Genomic DNA, 20,422 nt, shown 5'->3' with positions numbered 1-20,422 from the left:
GGGCCCTGGCTGATTTGGGTCAGTGGATAGAGCATTGGCCTGTGGACTGAAGGGTCCTGGGTTCGATTCCGGTCAATGGCACATGCCTGTATTGCCAGCTCCATCCCCAGTAGGGGGCGTGCAGGAGGCAGCTGATCAATGGTTTTCTCTCATCGATGTTTCTATCTCTCCCTCTCTGAAATCCATAAATAAATAAACTAATTAATTAATTACTTAATTGGAAGTGATGGCAGAGTCAGCATCTCCTACGCAGGCCGCATCAGAGTGCTGGGGTAGGAACCAGCATGTCCGATGGAGTCAGTTGAGTGTGGAGAAGCCTTCTGGGCCCCTCTTCCCTGTGGGCTAGCCATCTGTCCCCAACCTGAGACTAATGTTTATGACTAGATACCGGAGACAGAGGAAGCTGAGTTCCTGTCCCTGTGTTTGGAGCCTGGAGGGGAGGAGCAGTGCACAGCACAGAGAAGGGCAGGCCCTTCTCCCTACTTCTCCAGTGGTGGTTGGTTCCAGCTTATCTGAGAAAGTCCCACCAATGTGTTCCTGCTTTGTTTTCTGTCCCTAGGCCTGTTCCACTGGGGGAAGAATTAAAAGTGCCCCTTGTTGTGTGTTTCCCCCCCCGCTCCCCCCCCGCTTCACTTAAAGGAAGCACTTTATGGCTTCTTTTTGTCATACCTGAATTGCCAGCATCACTACTGTTGTGCTTTGGGGACATTATTAAGTAAAATAAAATTGACTTGAGCATAAACACTACAATACAGTGACAATTGATCTGATCACTGAGACGGCTACTACGTGACTAAATGGGCAGGAAGTGTTTATAGCATGGAGATACTAGACAAAGGGATGATTCATGCTACTCAGAAACGTGCACAATTTAAAACTTAAGAATTGTTTATTTCTGGAAATTTTCATTTAATATTTTCAGACTGCAGTTGACCAGGGGTATCTGAAACTGTGGAAAGCGAAAAGGTAGCTATGTATCTTCTTGTTCTTTTTTTCTAGTTATTTTCTGTTTCAGTAAAAGTGGTCCTCCACACCCGTAGAAAGTGATTTTCTCCCTTTGGGATGCCCGTCGTGTGAGATGAGCTGGCCTGTCTGCGGCTCATCCAGTTGTCAGTGGACGTGTGTTGTGCCCGATGCTGTGCTGGTGCTCTAGGTCAGGGTGCACGTAGATAGTCACTGCTGCTATAGGCTTGGCCAGCAGGCATCTGCCCCATCACCTGCACTTGCTCTCAGCAGACCTGGAGGAGAGAGAACTCGAGCCTGCCCCCAGGCCACCCAGTTAGGTGGGATGGGGCTGGGAACCTGTTAGCCTGGTGTGGTCATGCGAGTCCTATGGGAACCTGCAGGAACCGCTGGCAGGAAGGGGTGTCGGAGAGAGCTCTGGGGGCGACAGTGAGGTCTAGTCAGTCTCCGAGGAAGTAGAGGGGCTCTGGTAGACAGGGCTCCGTAGCTGGAGACCCTCTATGCACAGGGGACCGGAAATGGGGGCCCAAGGGGCTACAGGTACCAGGGAGTCTTAGAAGGGGATGGAGGGTAGTCAGCAGGGATGACGCCAAAGAATTAGGCTGTGGGGGTGTGATGAAGAGTGCTTGGAGGTTACCTATGCAGTGCCACCTGCCTACCCATCTACCTGCTGTCTCTACTCAACTACCTATCTGTCATCTCTCCCTACCACCTACCTACCTACCCACTACCTGTCATCCCTAACTACTATCTCCTACCAACCTGCTTGTCATCTCTACCTACCAACCCACATATCTGTCAGTTCTACCTACTATCTACTTACCTACCTGTCATCTTGATTTACACCCACCTATCTCCACCGACTTCCTACCCACCTGTCATCTCTACCTACCATCTTCCCACTCACCCACCCACCCACCCATCTTCTATGTATATGTCTTTTGTGAGGAAATGGGCTCCTGTTTGGGTTTGAGACGATGGGGTGGTTTGCTGCTGATGGAGGGTCTGGGCCAGAGGTGCTAAGAGCCTCCCCTCCCCCTGCGGCAGTCTTGGCCCTGCCAACAGGTGGTGATGGGCCAGGTATTTGAGGGTGGGCTCTGACCTGAGTCACTAGGTGGGCAATGGCCCCTGGGGGCACAGTGAGGGTCTGGTATGGCTCTGACCCTTGTCTGGAGCTGCCTGTCACTGAATGAAGAGGGTGAAAGTGGGGCACATCTTAAGCATGAGCAGGAGGCCCAGGGAACCCTGGAGTCAGGAAACGTGTGTGTGGCAGGGAGAACCCTCCCGTGACACAAGCCCATTAAGATATGGGTTGCTCTCACCTACTCTGTGATCTTTCTGGCTTCTCCCTCACAGACCAGGGGACCCTGTCTACTGAGGGTGGAGGAAAGTGGGGGCTTGTGAGAGATCCAAGGTCCGAGTGGGGACCGAGTTTCACAGCCCAGAGGGTGGGGCCTCACCAGGCTCTCGGTACTCGAGTGCTGACTTGGTGAACGTCCGCTGCTCCATGTTAACAGTTATTTTTGCCTCTCTTTCGTGTCCTCTCTTACAGCCCCCACCTTCTGGTCCTTTCACCTCGTCCTTTGGAGGGGCAGGATTCTCCGATGACCCCTTTAAAAGTAAACAGGACACTCCCGCTCTGCCTCCGAAGAAACCTGCTCCTCCACGGCCTAAACCGCCCAGCGGTCAGTACACTTTCTTCTCTCACCGCCGCCCGCCCACCCACCCACTCACTGTCACAGGACAGTGTGGGGCTGAGGGCCCCTTCGTTCACCAGCCCAGAATAGAGCTTTGCTGTGAAGTCTGCACGGGGAACAAGAGGGTCTCCCCTCTGCCCAGTTGCCTCTGTCCACTTATGGTGTGTGCCTGGAGCACTCTCCCGCCCTGTCCTGTGGGCCAGAGTCCCTTCCAGGCCCAGATGGTCTCCCAAAGGCCCAGGGCTTAGGGCCCTCCTCGGTGCAAGGACAGGTGCCACACAGCCCCTGGCTGACATGTGGCCAGGGCTTTGCAGTCTCTTTGGCCTCCCCAACCCACCAAGCTTTTCTCAGGTTGGCTCAGGGTGGCCCAGGGGTGGGGACAGCAGCTGAGTCTGCCCCCTCGATCCAGTATCTCCACACTGGTTAAGGGCAGGGGTGGGGTGTTAGGGGTGGGAGTCTTCCTTGGCTGAGTTTGACATGAAAGGAGGCAGGATGCTCCCCCATGCCACCCGCATCTCAGTAGATGGCTCCCAGCAAGGGGTTTCCTGCAGACCCCACCTTGCCTGGCTGTGGCTGGCGCTGCAGTTTCACTCAGCCTTGGCCCTGGTGCCCTCTGAGAATTCTGGGGCCTTTTAAGTCATGCGTGGAGTGTTTATGTGATAGTGATAGGCCCACAGGCCAGGTACCAGACTCGAAAGCAGTAGAGGGACTCACTGCCATTTCCCATTTCCTTTACCCATCCCACCTCCTATGTTCTTGGCACCCTGGCCAGCACGTGTCTTTCATTCTCTGGTCTCCAGGCAGACTCTCACCCATAGTCTCTAGACTTAGTGCTCTTCAGTCTGCCCCAAGGGCTCCACTTTGTGTCATCATTGCAGGCCCCTGAGTCTGTAGTTAGAAATGGTCATTGGTCCAAGGAAGGCCAGTCTTCCTACATGAGATACACAGTAGAGACAAACAGGACGAGTTATTTAAAAATGCTGCCACGCCCCTTCTGGCACCAGGGCCAGGGCTTTCTCAGGAGGATGGGCGCCCCGTGTGCAGAGCCATTTGCCCTCCTGCAGATGAGACATGAGAGAAAGTCTGGCCATGGGCTGGATGGATTTATAACAGACTTTCTGTGAGCTGTGAGCAGAAACAGATGCATAAAGAGATCACTTGTATCAGCCACACATCAAAGTATTTACCATAAAACGGAGAGAAAAGCAAAAACAACAGAGGAATTCCCTTCCATCTATGAGAGGCTGCGTGTACCTTAGAGGCAGTGGCTCTTAGGGGACCCTTGGTGGTCTCCTGATGGAATAGCATTGAGTCTTCTCATCCCACCAGAAAGATGGGAGTTAGAGTGCACACACACACACACACACACACACACACGTGCGCAGACACACACTTGTACATGTGTGTGCATATGTTCACATACTGCATTCACACGTGCACATATTCAAATGCATCCATCCTCGCGCACATACCTTCTCACAGTGCTTGTATGCACCTGCATTCATACTGCAGAGGTGCAACGCTCTTGTGTAAATGCATGTGCTCACACCCACAGGGCAGTGCAGCAGTTGGGCCTCGAGGAGGAGCTGCTCCCCTCAGCTGCTGGAAAGAGCAGAGCTTCATTCTCAAGGATTCTTGGAGACTTTCTCCCAGCCTCCCCCTCTTCCCTGTATCAGTGCTAGCTCTGCTTTGAACTTGCCCTCACTGTCCCCTCCTTCAGGTTTCTGTCTTCGAGCCTACCCACCCCATTTTGGCTTCTTTTTCTTTTCAGTGACTTCCTCGGAGCCGGTTTCAGAGCTCGGGCTCTTTAGAGAGCTGTCCACAGCTTGGGAGGTTTGGGCCTGTATCATGGGGTCTTAAGCTGCCTTTGTTCATGGCTTTGGGCTGTCACATCCGTGCTCTACCTTGGCCTGTAAGGTGCCCCAGATACCCGGTTCGCATCAACAGACCTTTAGGAAGCACTGTTGCTTCTCCAGACCTAGGAAGACGCGCAAGCAAGTCAGGACAGGCATTGTGATGCCATTTATTTACCATAAGAGGAAAGGGAAATGAGAGAGGACACATTGAGGTGGCAGCAGGACCAACCCTGAATTCAGTGACCTACCCCCACCCAGGCCTCCCACCTCCAAAAACAGCTGTAATGAGAACCATACCATGAGGTTAGGAATGCTCTGGAAAACTGTCAACACATGTGCAATATTTAATCTGTGACCAGCCACAATGTATCCTTGTAGACGCCTAAATGTCTCGTCTGATTCTCTTACTTAGAAGCGATGGCTGAACAGAAAAGCTGTCCACTGTATACGCTACTGGGTGGTAGGTACACATTGTGTGGTGGTTGTCATTTGAGCTCTTCCAGTGGCGTTTTGCTGTGATTTCATACTAACCTCTAACACTAGCCATGGAATCTGCAAGCTGTGTGATGCATTCATACTCGACATGGACCAGCAGTTGACTTTTTCACGAGTTGCATTTGGTGGCAAGCATCTGGCCATTTGGGGATGCAGAGGAAGGTGTCTGCCCCATGCTGCTTCTCTAGTCGAGGGAGTTAAGGCCCAACTGTGCACAGTGCCCTCCCTTCTTCCTGTCCACACTGCATGGAGCAGGGCGCATAAACCGGGAGCAGCCTGGGAGCTACCTGGTTATTAGCAGGACAGGTCAGCTGATGAGTGAAGGGGGAAGCCCTGCTCCGAGCATTCATTATGAAAACACCCAGCACACCTCTTGTTCTCTTGGCTGCTTAGGATGGGAGGCAGCCAAGAGTGTTGGGTTGGTTTTGTTTTGTTTTTAAGAAAATATATAATCGAACAGGTTGAAAAGAATGTGTTTTTTGCTCTTGTCTTGACCTGGCCTTTTCCTGCTTGGAGAGGCCACATAGCCAGCATGAGGAGGTGGCCACCTTCACCTGGGAGCGCTGTGTGTCAAGGGCCTGGCATGTGGTGGAGGCGCGCTCCCAGCGTGGCTCAGTGGGGAGGAGGTAAGGTGGGCACCCTCCTCCCGGGTCCCTGTGGTCCTGGGGTCCTGCTGGTTGAGCTGTGATCCTTGGACACAGCATAGTGGACAATCTAGACTGCCCAGTCATAGTGGTTTTCTTACACACCCAACACGCAATGTCATTCCTGCACTCACAGAAACCAAGGTGACGGAACATGCTTTTCCAAAATCTTGCTGCCCTGCACATGACAAGGGTCTGAGGTTGCCACTTTCCTACCCGGGGCTTGTTTGTCCCAGGGCCCCGAGGTTTCTAGAACCCGTCAGGTCTCTGTGCCTGGAGTTGTCACGTGTGAAGCCAGGGCAGGTGACTCCGATGCTGTTTCCCTTGGCTGCTGAGCTGTCTGTGCTGCTAGGACTCAGGGAGCCTGCTGGGTCAGACTGGTTTCTGGACAGATGTTGGAGTGAGGGCCTGGGCTCACGTACTGGCCCTGCTGCCCCTGCTGCTCATCTCCCTGAGGGGCTTCGGGCAAGCACCTTAGCCTTGCTGAGCCTTAGTTTTCCTGTCTGAGCACAGGACCAACTCTGGCCTAGCAAGTGCCCATGTGGGTAGAGTGCCTGCACAAGGCAATGGTCCATAATATGATGTGTGTGACATGCATCACCCAACCACCCGGGTATGAGACCAGGACACAGGATCCCCCTTCTGCAGGCTCCTTTCCCTGGAAAAGATGGGATGGGCTGTGTGCTCACAGGGTTTATCAGGGACCCTTTCTCTCACCAGGCTGCATTTTATGAGAAATCTGCAATTGAGTGAAGCCAGAGCTTGGTTAGCTGAACTGCAAAGAGGCTCCAGGGGCCTCTCTGGCAAAGCTTGGCATTGCCGCTCAAATGGGACCAAATGCACATTTGGGCCTTAGTCACGCATGGTGTTTTGCATGCACTGGAAGCTGCAGTGTTCACATTCTGGGGTAATTTTTTTTTATTTCTTTATTTTTAGCCTGATCGGGGTTTCATTGACATGCAATAAATACACGTATTTAAATGTCAGCCTGTGCTGTCACGGTGTGGGAGCTCCACCTGGGAGGTTCCCTGGGAAAGTTCTGGTGTCATACCCATGTGACTAGAGCAGCCCATGGCTGGCCATCTGCTCTCAACCCCAGATCCTCAATTCTCTCTTGACCCCAGCCAGGAAGGGCGTCCTTGGGGACCATCATGTCACCCTCTGGGGAACAGGGCTTCAGCACTGAATTCTCTGTGCCTGGAGGTCTTTTCTAGAAAGGTCTATTATAGTATTGGGTAACCAGCAGGTGTCTGTTTGGGGTCAAGAAAATTGGTTTCTTCCAGGCAGATGCAAATCAGACCCTTCGAAACCTGTCAGTTGGAGTTCGTGCACACACCTCCCCAGGTAAACAGTGTGTATTTTCTGCAACGGGCAGAGATCGAGATCAGTCAGAACTCACCGCTGAAGAGTTTCTAGGTAAAAGTTGTTGATTTGCAAAGGGAGAAACAGATTTTTTTCAAGTGCAGGAAATGGCTGTGTGGGTGTCAGTGATTGGGCCTCCCGCCCCACGGCGACAGATAGTGGGACGCTGTGCCCGGCCCCACCCTTGCCACTTCCTGCAAGTGCAGCCCTGCTTTGCGGTTCCTGCAGAGCCCGGGTAACACCAGCTAGTGTGCCTTCACCACTAACCAGCCAGTCACCTTTAACCTCTCCACAATTTAATTGTCCTTTTATTACTGCTAATGACCTTTTCACCCCCCCCAAAAAGCCAGTGCACACACTTATGAGGTCTTTTTGCCCCTTTTTCCCTTCCCATAATCCTTCTGATGACCACAGACAAACGAGATACCATTTAACCTGCATCCTGTGCGATTCAAAAGATTCTCAAAAAAAAAAGGAAAAATCATTTCCCCCTAGAACCTGAGTCCCTTCTACAAACTGTGTGTGGATTCCACACAGGTTGACTGGCTTCAGGTTCGTTCTTTTGCGCAGTTTTCTGGTTGCCGCCTATCCTTGGGTTGGCAGGTGTGTGCTTGGCTCTCCCTGTGTTCTGAGAGGCCAGGCTGGGGCAAAACCATGGTGGTCGTCCTTCACCCATGTGGGTCCCGACCTCATGTTTATCACACAAGATCCACTTTTAAAATGGCTTCTCCAGTTGAGCCATGCGGTTAGCACCTCAGCCTTGAACTTAACTACTTTAATTCCGTTCCCACGATGATTTCAAAGAGATAATCAGTGGGTACATACGAAGTTCTAGAATGGGACAAGCGGTTCACCGTCAGCACGAGAAGCCTGGAAAATTTCGGCACTGCCGGCCAGCCCTCGGAGCCACGTTTCCTGCACACGGGCAGGGTCTGTGCCAGGCTGGGCGTGCCCCCGAGAAGGAGTGCTCGAGAGCTGGCAGGACCCTGCTTGCAGAGGGAAAGTGCTTTCCTCTCGGCCTCTTACAAGTAAAATGCCTGGAGATGGGTTGTCTTTGGGTGAATTTCTGTTCTGCAAAGTCGGCTGAGTTCGAAAATAGAAGCATTTGCCTATCTTAGCGCACACCCACCCTCCTGCACCCAGAAGGGCGGATTGAGTGGGAGTCAAGTGACACAGTTGTCACCTGTTGTTCAGTGCGGTGCAAATGCCCAGGCTTGGGGTCTTGAAGCACAGAAATCAGGGCTCAGCTGGCTCAGCCAGCTGGGGTCCTGGAGGGTCGTGTGGTTGGGTGCAGAGAGCCTGAACTCCCATCCTGTATCTGAGCATGGGTATGAACAGACAGGAGACACTGCCTTGCCCCTGGTGCCCTCCCCAACCACCCTGGGACCTGTGTACCTGCCACCAGCCCTTGGGTTTTTGGTTCCACCTACAGCAAGGTGAGGGGGGCCAGGAAGATGCTTCCTGTGCTGCCCTTTTTTTTGATGGGGTGAACATGGTTGTTCATTTCTTGTTTTTCTCACATTCAAAGCACTGAGTCAACGCCCCCCCTTCCCCCCCCACCATTGTCAACTGAAAAGCAGCACATATATGATTGATTGGGGGCAGATGGTCATAAAAAGAATGAGCATGAGGGTCCCCCATTCTGCTGCAGGCTCTCCTGACTCCTGAGCTGCCCCCACAGCAGGAGAATGTTCTTGATGGGCTCTGCACGTGGCCCTCCAATGCACACATGCCTTCTAACCGCTTCCAGACCCACAGCGTGGCACCCTGGTGATTTTCTTATATGTGGGCATGGCACCTCTCTGCCAGAGCAGAAGTGGCATTCTGGCAGCATCAGCGTTCCTCTGTAGGGAGGAACAAAGGCTGTGGCCCCTGTGGTGCAGACCCAGGGCCCGCCACCTGGCTGCTGTGTAGCCAGCGTCTCCCCAGGTCCCCAAGGCACCTGAGCCCCTGGAGGGTGTGAGCAGACCGGCAGAGTGTGTCGAAGGTGCAAATCAAAGAACAATGTGATTTTTCAAAAAGCAGAACTGTGAGACCTGCAGTCTGTATTCTTTTTGCCGTGATGACTGAAGTGGGACTCATTTGTGAATCATGTAGCTCCCCCTCCCCCCATTTTGGCTGTAGATCTGATTTTTCCTCCACCAGGTTTCTTATAAATGTCATAGTAGCCTTTCGTGGAAACCTTGAAACTTGTATTTCTCATTCCAAGAGGTATTTATCTTTGGAGGACCCAAAGTGCATGGCTGCTTTCCCCCCTTTGTTTCCTTTCTGATTCCGGTTGACCCCATGTCCACTGGGCTCCTCACCCTGTGAGATTTCCATGACCTCTGACCTCCCAGACCCCTCCCAGAGGATGGAAACACACCAGTTGTAGGGAGCCCAGTGGATAATAGTAAATATTTGTTCAGCTTTTCTCAACAATTCAGAACCAAACCTCATCCTGTTCCCTTCAATGCATTAAGCGATTTTCTTAAAATTCGGTAAATATTTTTAGTGGAAAATCTCAATGCTGTGATGGTGGGACCTCAGATTTTATCGCGGGGCTCTGCTACTTGGCACAGCTTTGATCTGCCGCTCGCCTTCTCCTTGCATGTGCAGCAGTGAGCGCAGGGCTGTTTCTGCAGGTCTCCTCACCTGCAGGCCAGCGAGATGGTCCTGTGCATCCTGGCCTTCCACGGCCCACCATAGTGGGAGCCAGAGCAAACATGGATCCGTGTTGGTGAAAAGCAATCTTTTTCAGTAAAGTTCCCAAGCGATTTTGAACTTGAAGCGTCGTGCTCTGAACAGCCTGGTACGCTCTTTCTCCCCACAACCCCCAATTCAACTCTGTTTTGCTGGTATGTGGGGGTGGGAAGGGAGAAGCCACAGGAATGAGGAGAGCCCCCTCCCCAGCCACAGCTCTCCTTGTGGTGTGACTCTAAGAAGCCTGGTGGTTGTGTGGGCGTCCCATGTTGTGTAGGATGAGTGACAGTTGTGTGAGGATCCCCCGTAGGATGGAAGTCCCAGGTTGTGTAGGATGAGTGACAGTTGTGTGAGGATCCCCTGTAGGATGGAAGTCCCAGGTTGTGTAGGATGAGTGACAGTTGTGTGAGGATCCCCCGTAGGATGGAAGTCCCAGGTTGTGTAGGATGAGTGACAGTTGTGTGAGGATCCCCTGTAGGATGGAAGTCCCAGGTTGTGTAGGATGAGTGACAGTTGTGTGAGGATCCCCTGTAGGATGGAAGTCCCAGGTTGTGTAGGATGAGTGACGGTTGTGTGAGGATCCCCTGTAGGATGGAAGTCCCAGGTTGTGTAGGATGAGTGACAGTTGTGTGCTGTCCCATGTTGTGTAGTGTGAGTGATAGTTGTGTGGACGTCCCATGTTGGGATAAATGGCAGTTGTGAGAACGTCCTGTGTTGTGTAGGGTAATAGCTGAGGTGGGGTAGCTGTCCTGACCACAAACCTTTGTTTTTTATTTTTTTATTTTGTTCTGTTGTTTTTGTATTTATCTCTCATCTGCAGAATTGCATTTTCCAACTATAGCCCTGAATTTTATAAATAGAATTCAGCAAGTGTCTGGTTGGAAAGGTTGGAATGAATACAGTCACACTTGTGTATTTTTGATATTTTATTAATCAGATATGTTGAGATCCTAAATCGTCCAAAACCTATCATTCTCCTCCTAAGAATTTTGAACAAGAGAATCCGTCTTCGTTCAGACTTCTCAGTGTTCATGTGTTTTGAAGTTTGGGGGACAGAGCAGAGTGTGTGTTTGTGTTCTGTTGTTTTTCCATGCACTGTCTCTCAGGGACCCTTCCCGGCCAGGGTTTCCTGAAAAGCATGTTGGGAAAGCAGAACTGGGAGCTTCGCTGCCAATAACTCGTTCTGGAGTCACTGCCCTGATCCTGGCTACTTGGCTGATCCCGGCCCTGGGGGCTCTCAGGTCTCGAGAAGTTAAGAAATAGGAGCATTGAAGACATTTCTACCAGGGTGGAGCCGGCCACTGAGTTTTTTTTTTAACAGCACACACTGTGGTAAACCATCGGGTTCATATTGTTTTTGCTAAAGGCAGTCCTGTGTGCGGTTTCGGTGCACCGCTTGGGTAACTGTTGAAACTGCTGCGGTTTGAAATAAGCCCTATTTTGCCTTCTCTTCAATCTTGCGTCCTTCTCCTCTTGTTCATGAAAACTACTCTGAGTGTTGGAGAATCGCTGTGGGTGCCAAGTCAGCAGCCTGCAGCCCCCAGGGGTCTCTATTTCGTTTGACTTTGGTCATCGCCTTCTGCTACACTCGGGGGCCGGTGGTTCCCTGGGCAGAAATCTAGGAAGATGACACCAAACCGTGCGTGCCAGGCATCATCCTGGCTAGCTTTTGTGCCAATTTTTGAAAGATTTTTTGTTTCTTCTCTGAAACCTGCATCAGTCATGATCCTTTCTCGTGGTGCTTGGAACTATGAAAAGGCATAAAACTGTGCAATGCGTGCTCAGGGCCACGGAAGCAAATTAAAGTTATTCTGTCCCGTTTGAGATAAGCTACACCTCAGAAAATCGGAAAACGATTAAGGAATTAGCAGAAGTGGTTATGTAAAAGCAGGAACTAGACCCAGAATGTTTTAAAAGTGTAGCTGCTAAAAATAAGTGGGGATACAGAGAGAGAAGTTTGGGTTCAGGGCTGTCCTGGCATGTGTCCTCCTCAGAAAGCCTCTGGTCACAAGCAGAGTGTTAGCCGAACTGGCATCACCCCCCACTTTGCAAGTGTCATGCACAATAATAATTCAGCCTGTGCTGAAACACAAAAACAGATGACCGAGAAAAAACCGTTGTGTTTTCCCCCCCTCTGAAAACAAGAGCAGTTGATGTGCCCTGGTTTCATATGAACACAGTCATGATTTCTAAATAACAACGGTTTCGGCACCAGCCAAACCAGGCGTGAGCAATTCTTGATGTGAACGATGCTTTTCATCTCCCCTTCATCTCTGCTTGTCAGAAACCTCAGCTTCAAATCCCAGCAGGCTGGATTCTTACCACACCCCCAAAAGCAATTAAAAAAATCTACAACAAAAAAACAAACCAAGGGAGGAAGTTCTTAATTAAAAAGAAGAAAAACACAGTAGCGGGCGATGTACTTGAACACTCGGACCCCTGGCTGGGATCGGCTTGACCTCTTTATCCTGCTTAGGCATCTGTTCTTTGTGACCAGCCAGACCTTGCAAGGAATGCCCCAAAAGTCAGGCAGCTGCCCCGGACCTGCTGCCGGGAACAGAGTCTGTGCCCTTCCCTGGGGCTCTCAGCCCACCTCCAGCAGCTCTTGCCCTCTCCTGGGTTAGAATTCTGCTGTTTAGTCCATCATCATTTTAGTTTCTGGTAAAAAAAATTAGCCCAAGAGTGTACCAGTGAATATTGCTCTTTCTTGCAGAGGAGGGAAGCTAGAGGTCCTTTAGTCCCTTCTAGCTTCTCAGAGTGGTTCCACCAAAGGCCTTGAGTCCCTGGCTCCCATGTATCCCTGGCTGGAACCAGGGATAGGGTGGGTTTTGTTGGCATCTATAGTGTGCTGAGCTCCACCACCCACATGGAGCTGACCCTCGGGGGCCCTCAGGTGTGCTGGAGGCTAGACCAGGACAGAAGTCGGTGCCATGGGAGGTGGTCAAGGCAGTGGGGGTGGCTGCAGGGGAGGAGTGGCCAAGGGAGGTGCCAGGGGAGGTGGAGGTGTGAGAGACTAGCCGGCCTGGGCAGTGCAGGGCAGTCAGGGCAGTGGAAATGGCTGTGGAAAGGGGACCAGGGGTAGCCAGGCCAGGAGGTCAGCATTTGTTCCCTGTGTCTCCATCCCTCTGGACGCTGTCTCCCAGGGCACCCTTGCCCATGGGTGTGGTGTCCTTACACTGGCACCGTGTACACATGAGAGCCGGTCTCCCTCGGCCCAGAAGTAGCTACAGGTGCTCCAGGACACCTACACACACACCCTCCCAGTGTGCTCCGTGTGAGGACGTGTGTCTGTGATCAAGCCTCGGATGGTGCCACCGCCTGGGCTGTCCCCAAGGCAACTCTTCAGGGCTTTGAGCCAGCCACCCCAAAGAGGACCTGCTGCATGTCCTCCCCCGGACGCTTCCCCTGCCACCCTCACACATGGCGCTACTCTCAGTGGGAAGAGGTGCAGAGGACTGGAGGAGACGAGACAGGAGCTGGACAGGAAATTGCAGACACTGGGGGAGGTACCCACCCTTATCTGAGCATCTCTGGCAGAGCAGAGCTGCAGTTGGGAGTCCTCCGTTTCCTTTTGGGGTTCAAAGGGTACCCAGCTGGCCTGGCTCTGACTTCCGGGGGCCTGTAGCATCCCTCAGTCTCACATACAGCTTGCTTACTGCCTGCCAGGCATCAGAGCTAAACATCCTCTCCATGTGAGGGGATGCAGTTTTCTTGTAAAAAGCTGTAACCAATATACTTTTAGCCTTGCAGGCTTTCCATTCTCCATCCCAGTGGCCAGCTCGTTGTCCTGGATGACGGCATAGAAGACCGTGAACAATGGCACAGCTTATTGGCATTGGCGTGCCATTAAACTGTGACTTAAAAGGCAGGCGGACCACTGTGGGCAGGTCCCGCTCTCAGCTGCTGCTCAGTCACCGGGCAGACCTCCTTGCCCCGTATGCGTCTGCTGGGGCTGCCATGACCAGGCAGCTTACACCATAGACATCTATTGTTCTCAGTTCTGGAGGCTGGAAGTGTGACGTCAAGGTGTCAGCAGGATTGGTTTCTCCTGAGGCTTCTCTCGGCTCTGCCTCCTCCCTGTGTCCTCACAGGTCTACCCCTGTGTCTTCCTGATCTCTTCTTATAAGGACACCATTCAGCTTAGGGCCTATGTAATGACCTCATTTTTACTTACTCTTTCCAGGCCTCTTCAAATACAGTCACATTCTGAGGTCCTGGGATTGAGGATCTCAACATGAGTTGGTGGGACAGGGGTGGGCACAGTTCATCCCACAGCAACCCCATTTCATGGACTCTGTTCTGTCTGTGGTTAGTAACTTGTCTTTCTTTTTTCTCTTCTTTTTTTTTTTTTTTCTGTCTCTTGAACTTTCCAGGTAAAAGTACACCTGTAAGCCAGCTCGGTTCTGCAGACTTTCCCGACTCCCCCGACCCATTCCAGCCGCTCGGGGCTGACAGCAGTGACCCGTTCCAAAATAAAAGGGGGTTTGGGGACCCGTTTAGTGGAAAAGATCCATTTGCTCCCTCCTCTTCAGCTAAGCCTTCTAAAGCCTCTTCCCTGGGCTTTGCAGACTTCACCTCTGTAAGTTGAGTTCTTCGCCTCCGTTCCACTCCCACCCCTCCGCTTGCAGCTTCTTTGGGGCTATTTTTTTTTTTTTGGCTTACGTTTCCTGGTACCTCATGCCATCAACTGTGTTATTTATTCTGTACTGCTGCTTTCTGTAAGAAAAAAATGTTTCTCAATAAAAAAAGTGCTATGGTTTGGATACTCTGTGATGAGGGCACATGTCCTTCCAGCATGGTGGCCCAAGCTGGTGGCCGCCCCATGGGTCTCTCTTTCCCTTTCCTTGTCCCGGTTGACCCTCTGTATTGTTTCTCTCGCCCGGAGGCTGTTGTGTTCATTGACTTTTGGAAGCCGAGATGTTAAAGCAAGATTGCAAAAGTTACATTAGGATCTCGCTGTCCCCAAAGGGTCTCTGTGCAAGAATTCTAACTGTCCCTCCTCAGCGCATTTTGTGCAGCAAGTACGAAGTGAAGGACCCAGGCGGGTGCATGAAGGAAGAGCAGTTTGGTTTTTTTAAAACTTTTATTTCAGTTACCAGCTCTGGTGAAAAGAGAAATACAGCCTAGAACAACCACTCTGAAGCCCTTTGCCAAAAAAACAAACAAACACCCCAACCCCAAGCCCTCCAAAAGCTATTTAAGCAAATTCAAGTGCCTTTTCAGAAGTCTGGCTATTTCTTGGTATGAAAAAGATTCCAGATTATAAATGCTGTCACTTTTGGTGTTTTTGGCACCGTCATCAGTATCCAAAGATCTTGTTCTCAGATTCAGAGTTCGTCTTCCCAGAATTGGTTTTACTGTCTGTCGGGCACCCACGTTTTCTTTTCTTGCTTTTTTTAAGTTTTCTTCGTTCAGATTTGCCAAGTATCTTGTTTTCTGGTTAGGTGTGACGTGCATTATTTATAGATGCTTGACTCCTAGAATATCCTTCTTAAAACAACCTCTGCTGTCCATATCCGTGCCCTGTGAACGCCCGATTCATTCCAGACCCACCTCGTGCCCAGCTATCCTGTGGCTTATTGAAGCTGCCCAATACGCTGCTATGTTCCTGGCTCTTGGCGACCTGTGAATATTTTACAGCTGCAGTTAGCTCAGTTTTGTTGACAGCCTGTGCACACTGTGGATGTGTACAAATGGAGACATTGTTAATAAAAGCCAGAAACAAAACCTGCTTTATCTACGGTTTTTTGAATAGGACCACGTTTGTTTTTCAGTGGAAAAAATATTAAATGCTGATGAAAAAAATAGAGCCATTCATGCAGGACTCAGGTACTCTGTTTTGGGCAGGGCAGAGGGGTAAGTGGATTTGAATGGCAATTTGAAGAAATGACTGTTCTCTTTCTGAAACGCATAACTCTGTTTCCTGTGGACCCTGCACCCTCCCGATGGCTAGGTTTTGGAAAACATTAAAAAAAAAATACCCAAGGTTTTAAATTATCATTTGGCTCCACACTTCTGGTCATTCCAGAACACGTTTAACATGTTAACTTTGATATTAAGACACTCCCAGTATTTAATCACCCTCGTTTCCAGGTGGGGAATCTGATTCTGCCCAGTGGCGTTTGCAGCTCTGTTTTTTGTTTAAAATCACCTTTCCCGCTTCGGATGCCCCAGGTTTTCCAGAGGAAATCTGGAAATCGGTGCGATTCTGCCCCCCTCTGATGGGATGGGTGGAGGAGAGACATTTTGTTCCCCTTGGTCATACCATGGTCCAAAAATGTTAAAACCTTCTCCCTCTGGGAAATCAGGATGTCTTTGCATGTTCATGGCGTCGAGGGTCCAGCCCCTTAGCCTGTGGTTTCAGGGTACACTGTACCTGGATTTGTGCTAACTCAAAGAAGGCCAAAGGGGTTTGTCTGGTGTATTTTAGCTCCCCAGTAAAAACTGAGGGGTCTTTCACCGCCCAGCAGACTGGCAGTGTGACTTTCAGATCAGATGTTCTGAGTGCCGCCAAGACATGGTGTTACCTCTGCAAAGGTAGCTTGGTTCGTGTTAGAGTTCAGGCACCAATGTCATACATATATGTGGTCCCCCTTTGGCACCCCAGCTCTGCCACCTAGAACCCTCCAATTTACAAGTCCCAAGTTTCCATCAATGGGTGACTTGTGCTTGTTCACGGGAAACCTCTCCGAGATTTCTTTAAAAACCAGCCTTTCTGTCTAATGCGGATGTGTTTATTGGGAAGTAGTGTTTATAGGTTAGCAAGACGGCACTGTTCCGGAAGTCTGCATTGAGAGCAGAGCAAATGTCGGGGGGCAAGCTTTGCCTTGTGGAGTGAGTTAATGGGAGGCAGCTAGAGTGTCCCTCGGGTGCGGTGGTGGCAGTGCCGTTAGATGTCTCGGGATGCGGACGTCAGTCCCCTGGAGGAATGGCACCTGGCCCTCAGGAGTCGGGGATCAATGACAAAACCGCAGAGCGTTCTTCCCGAGCGGGCACCCTCGGGAAGGGGTCTTGGAGGGGCAGCGTCCTCTTGCCCACTGTGTGGCTCAGCTCCATGATGGCACCAGAGTGATACGGAGATCAGCGCTGCCGCTGGCATCCGGACCTGGCCATCGTGACGCCTCCAGGTCAGAGGACTGGACAATAGGCTTGTTCCGGCGTCTCCACGGGGCCCAGGAAGGACTGTCGTCTGACTGGAGACACAGACACCCCTCCGCCAGTTTTCTCTCGGACGTCACGGTCCACGGTGCTTCTCCGGCGCGCGTATACCACGTGCCTGACTCGAGTCTCCACGGTGGGGCCTGAGCTGGCCTTGAACCAGTCTCTCAGGAGGCACCTGGAACGTTCTGTCAGCCGTTTCATTTGACATGCAGACCTGTGAACAGACGGCTCTGAGACACGCGGGCTGCGTGCGCGGGGACCACGGGAACCAAGGCTTTGGTCTGGATAACCCGTGGCATCACTCGTCAGCCCCACTCCTCCCTCCGCTGGCAGGCAAGGGGGCAGGGTCCCTGTCAGTACACCTGTCGCCTCCCTCTCCTGTCAGCAGCACCCTGGAGCCATTTCCACCAGCAGTTGTTGTTTTTTCCTTGTTTTTCTCCTGTTGAGGTGTTGGAAAATTCCCCACAGTGTTGGGGCTTATCTGTGCCCAGTGGTGGAAACACAAGGGTGGGGAACAGTTTTTCTGGGCAGTTTCTCAACGAGACAAAGACTTGACTTTTCCTCCCAGAATGGTACTTCATGCTGACTCCCAGGCCAGGTGGGGAGAGGCCCCTGGGCTGCCCCCTCTCTTCCGCCAGGACACCTCTGCTTCAGACTAGGCTCCCTCCATCACCCTTCCCCACTCCCCTGCCGGATCCCCCCCTCTGGCCCTCTCTCACTCCCACATCGGCCATCGAACCACGAATCATTCAAAACTGCCCATTCAGTCACCTCCCCTCGCTGGCCTGAGGAGCCGAGGGTAACTCTCAGCTCTTCTCTGGGGCCTACAGCCTGTCTCAGCCCAGCCCCTCACCCCAGCCTCCATACCCAGAGCACAGGTGGACCCTGGAGGCCTGGATGCTATCCTGTACCCAGACTTCCTGCAGCAATAGCTGACAGCCCACCCGCTCCCAACCCCAGGAGAATCAGGCTGCTGAGGACTTGGGCTCTGCCGCCACCTCCCCTCCCCAGGCCGTGGTGTTGCCATCTGTCTGGAATCCCACCTCCTGGGCTGTCACGCGGACTCTGTGTGTGTGTGGAGAAATAGCTGTGCATTCCTGTCACACTTCCTGCCCTGGTGGGCCTGCAAGGGCCTCCACAGGAGCTGTGTGGAGTGGGATTCTCGGCCTGTCTGCTCCCCTGGGCACCTGTCAGAGGGCCGGCCTGCTGCTTGATCTCTGTCACCCAGGGCTTGGCAGAGTCAGTGCTGAGAACCGAGATTCTGGCGGAGGGAGGCCAAGGCCCAGAACAGACCGCAGCTCTGCTCTCGCGTCCGGGCCCACGGGGCCAGAGGTGTTTCACTGGGAGACGGAGCAGTTACCGGGGACCTCGGGGGAGCCAGGGACCCACCCCGGGAGAAAAGCGGGTGGATCTGGCTCTTCTTTTCTTTCCTTAGAGCTAAGGGACCTCAAATGGTTTGAAATCACCCACCTTGGAGTTGTAACCGTTTTCTCCCTTGTTTGAAAAAAACGTTTTTTTAAAAATGGAACCTTTCAGAGAAGGACACCAACAGCGAAAACCTTGTGGACTGAATGGCAGCGTAAATGCCAGGGCACCGTTGTGGCCAGCCGGAGCGGCTGGGCGGGAGGAGAGGCCACCTTTCAAGACCGTTGTCGCCGCACTTTTGGCCTCCAGACCTTTTTGCACATTGGAAATCGGAGATCTGTTCAAGCCAGACTCTGCAGTCCCAGCGCCTGTCGCCACCGCGTCAGCAGCCTGCCTTCGAGGCCCAGGCTTTGCAGGCTCGCCGTCCTAGCTCCTTGGGGGTCAGCTGACCTCTGCTCCGCAGCTGCTTTTAGAGACAGACGCCCCTCCGGCCCCCGAGGAGGCTGAGCAGGGGCTTCCCCCAGACTCAGTCCCGGGGGACCGCCGGCACTAGTGTCCCCACACCGATGCGTCGTGTCGCCTGCTTCCGTACCTGCAGGGGCGGGTGGCTAGTTTCTCTGAGGTCCAAGGTGGCGGCTAAGGTCAGACTTGGCCCTGCTTCTCCATCATGTGACCCCTCCCAGCCTGGGTGTCAGGGCCGGGGCATGTGTGTCCCCTTCCCAGCTCCAACCAAGATACAAGCTTTTGGCTTTTTCTGGTTTTTCACCCATGCATCCCAGCCTTGCGTGCAGTTCCCTGCTCCCTGCCCACCTTTGACAGGCCTTTTCTGGGTCTCCTCCCCTGTCCCTACGCACCCCACCCCTGGCTGGTGGCTGCAGCTCCCAAGCCATGTAACCCAACCTGCGTTTTTTCTTTGCAGTTTGGCAATGAGGAGCAGCAGCTGGCGTGGGCCAAGCGGGAGAGTGAGAAGGCGGAGCAGGAGAGGCTGGCGCGGCTGCGGCGGCAGGAGCAGGAGGACCTGGAGCTGGCCATCGCGCTCAGCAAGGCTGACATGCCCGCCTAGGCAAAGGCAGCCGAGCACGTGCGCGGGCAGGACTGCCGTGGCGGGCTGTCAACAGGAAAACCCTCGAGTCTGTATATACACACGCTCGCACAGCGGTCCCGTCTCACCTGTGACATGTGACAGCCACTGTAGGTCAAGCACTTGCTGGTCAGAAGGCCTCAGGCTCTGGGCGGCTCGTCCCAGGCGAGGAAATGAGGCTCACCCTGCAGGGAGGCCTGGAAAGGCAGAGGCCACCGCCACTGCCATCACCTCTCCACTGTGACAGCCCAGTCGGTGACAGTGCCCCACCTGGAACGGGCAGAGGGAGCGGGCGGCGCCTCCTGGCCTGCCACGCTCTGCTCATAGCTGCTCCGAGTACCAGCGCCAGGGCGCACCCACCCTGCCGCCTCCCCGACCCAAGACAGATCCCTGGCGATGTATGCATTCGTTGTATAAAAATTAAGTTTGAATGATTAATATAAAATATTTTAATACAAAACACAAAGACTCTTCTTCCCTTTCATTTAAATACCGTTTTCCTTGCAGTAAAGTTCTCACGTGATGTCACAGAGGCAGACCAGCCACAGTGACGTGGAGAACTAGGTTGAGTGTTTCTCTTTAAATCCTGTTTGAGTAGCCTAGGACCACAGAGAAAGCCAGTTTTGGAAGTTTCATGGGTCGTCTTGTCCCCCAAGGATGCAATCGTTTGTCACCTCGCTGCTGTCTAAAGAGATTCCCGCATACAGTTCACTGAGGCTTGATCCACATGAGGGGCATCCTTCACACCATGAGCTCGGAAATGCAGACTGGGAGAGCTCTCCACTAGGACTAGCTGAATTCCCCCGGAACATTCCAGAAGCTTGGACATAACTGCTGGGATGACCTCAGGACTTGCTGAGGACACTGCAGACTGGGCCCTGCTTTGGTTTTCACTGTCCTCAGGCAGACAATACAACTTCTCTCCGGCGAAGATGATAAAGATGGAATCTAAGCAGCCAGAACACAGCCTTCGAACAGCCTTTATCCAGAGAAACCTCCAATCCCAAAACCATGCGATTCGCTAACGCCAGGACTAAACAGGCCCAGAATGTTCCAGGACCAGCCCTGACGGAAATCACGGGGCACACGCAGCCCAGCCCCAGCGGAGTTAGACCC

At 52.5% G+C, this 20,422-nt stretch overlaps 1 protein-coding gene across 2 annotated transcripts in view; it reads left to right on the top strand.

Moving 5' to 3' along the window:
• Positions 1-19,766, top strand: part of EPS15L1 (epidermal growth factor receptor pathway substrate 15 like 1) — a 102,187-nt gene extending 82,421 nt beyond the window's left edge. For both annotated transcript variants that reach the window (XM_036302467.1, XM_036302468.1), the window contains exons 22-25: positions 2,516-2,648; positions 4,929-4,976; positions 14,073-14,278; positions 19,145-19,766. In XM_036302467.1, coding sequence (XP_036158360.1) covers positions 2,516-2,648; positions 4,929-4,976; positions 14,073-14,278; positions 19,145-19,288 — 531 coding nt within the window. In that variant the 3' untranslated portion in view covers positions 19,289-19,766. The remainder of the gene's footprint in view (positions 1-2,515; positions 2,649-4,928; positions 4,977-14,072; positions 14,279-19,144) is intronic.
• The last annotated feature ends 656 nt before the right edge of the window (positions 19,767-20,422 follow it).

Source organism: Myotis myotis, unplaced genomic scaffold (genome assembly GCF_014108235.1).
Source record: "Myotis myotis isolate mMyoMyo1 unplaced genomic scaffold, mMyoMyo1.p scaffold_m19_p_32, whole genome shotgun sequence".
In the NCBI taxonomy this organism is placed as follows: domain Eukaryota; kingdom Metazoa; phylum Chordata; class Mammalia; order Chiroptera; family Vespertilionidae; genus Myotis; species Myotis myotis.
The sequence above is the reverse complement of the archived record's forward strand: the minus strand, read 5'-3'. Positions and strand labels throughout refer to the sequence as shown.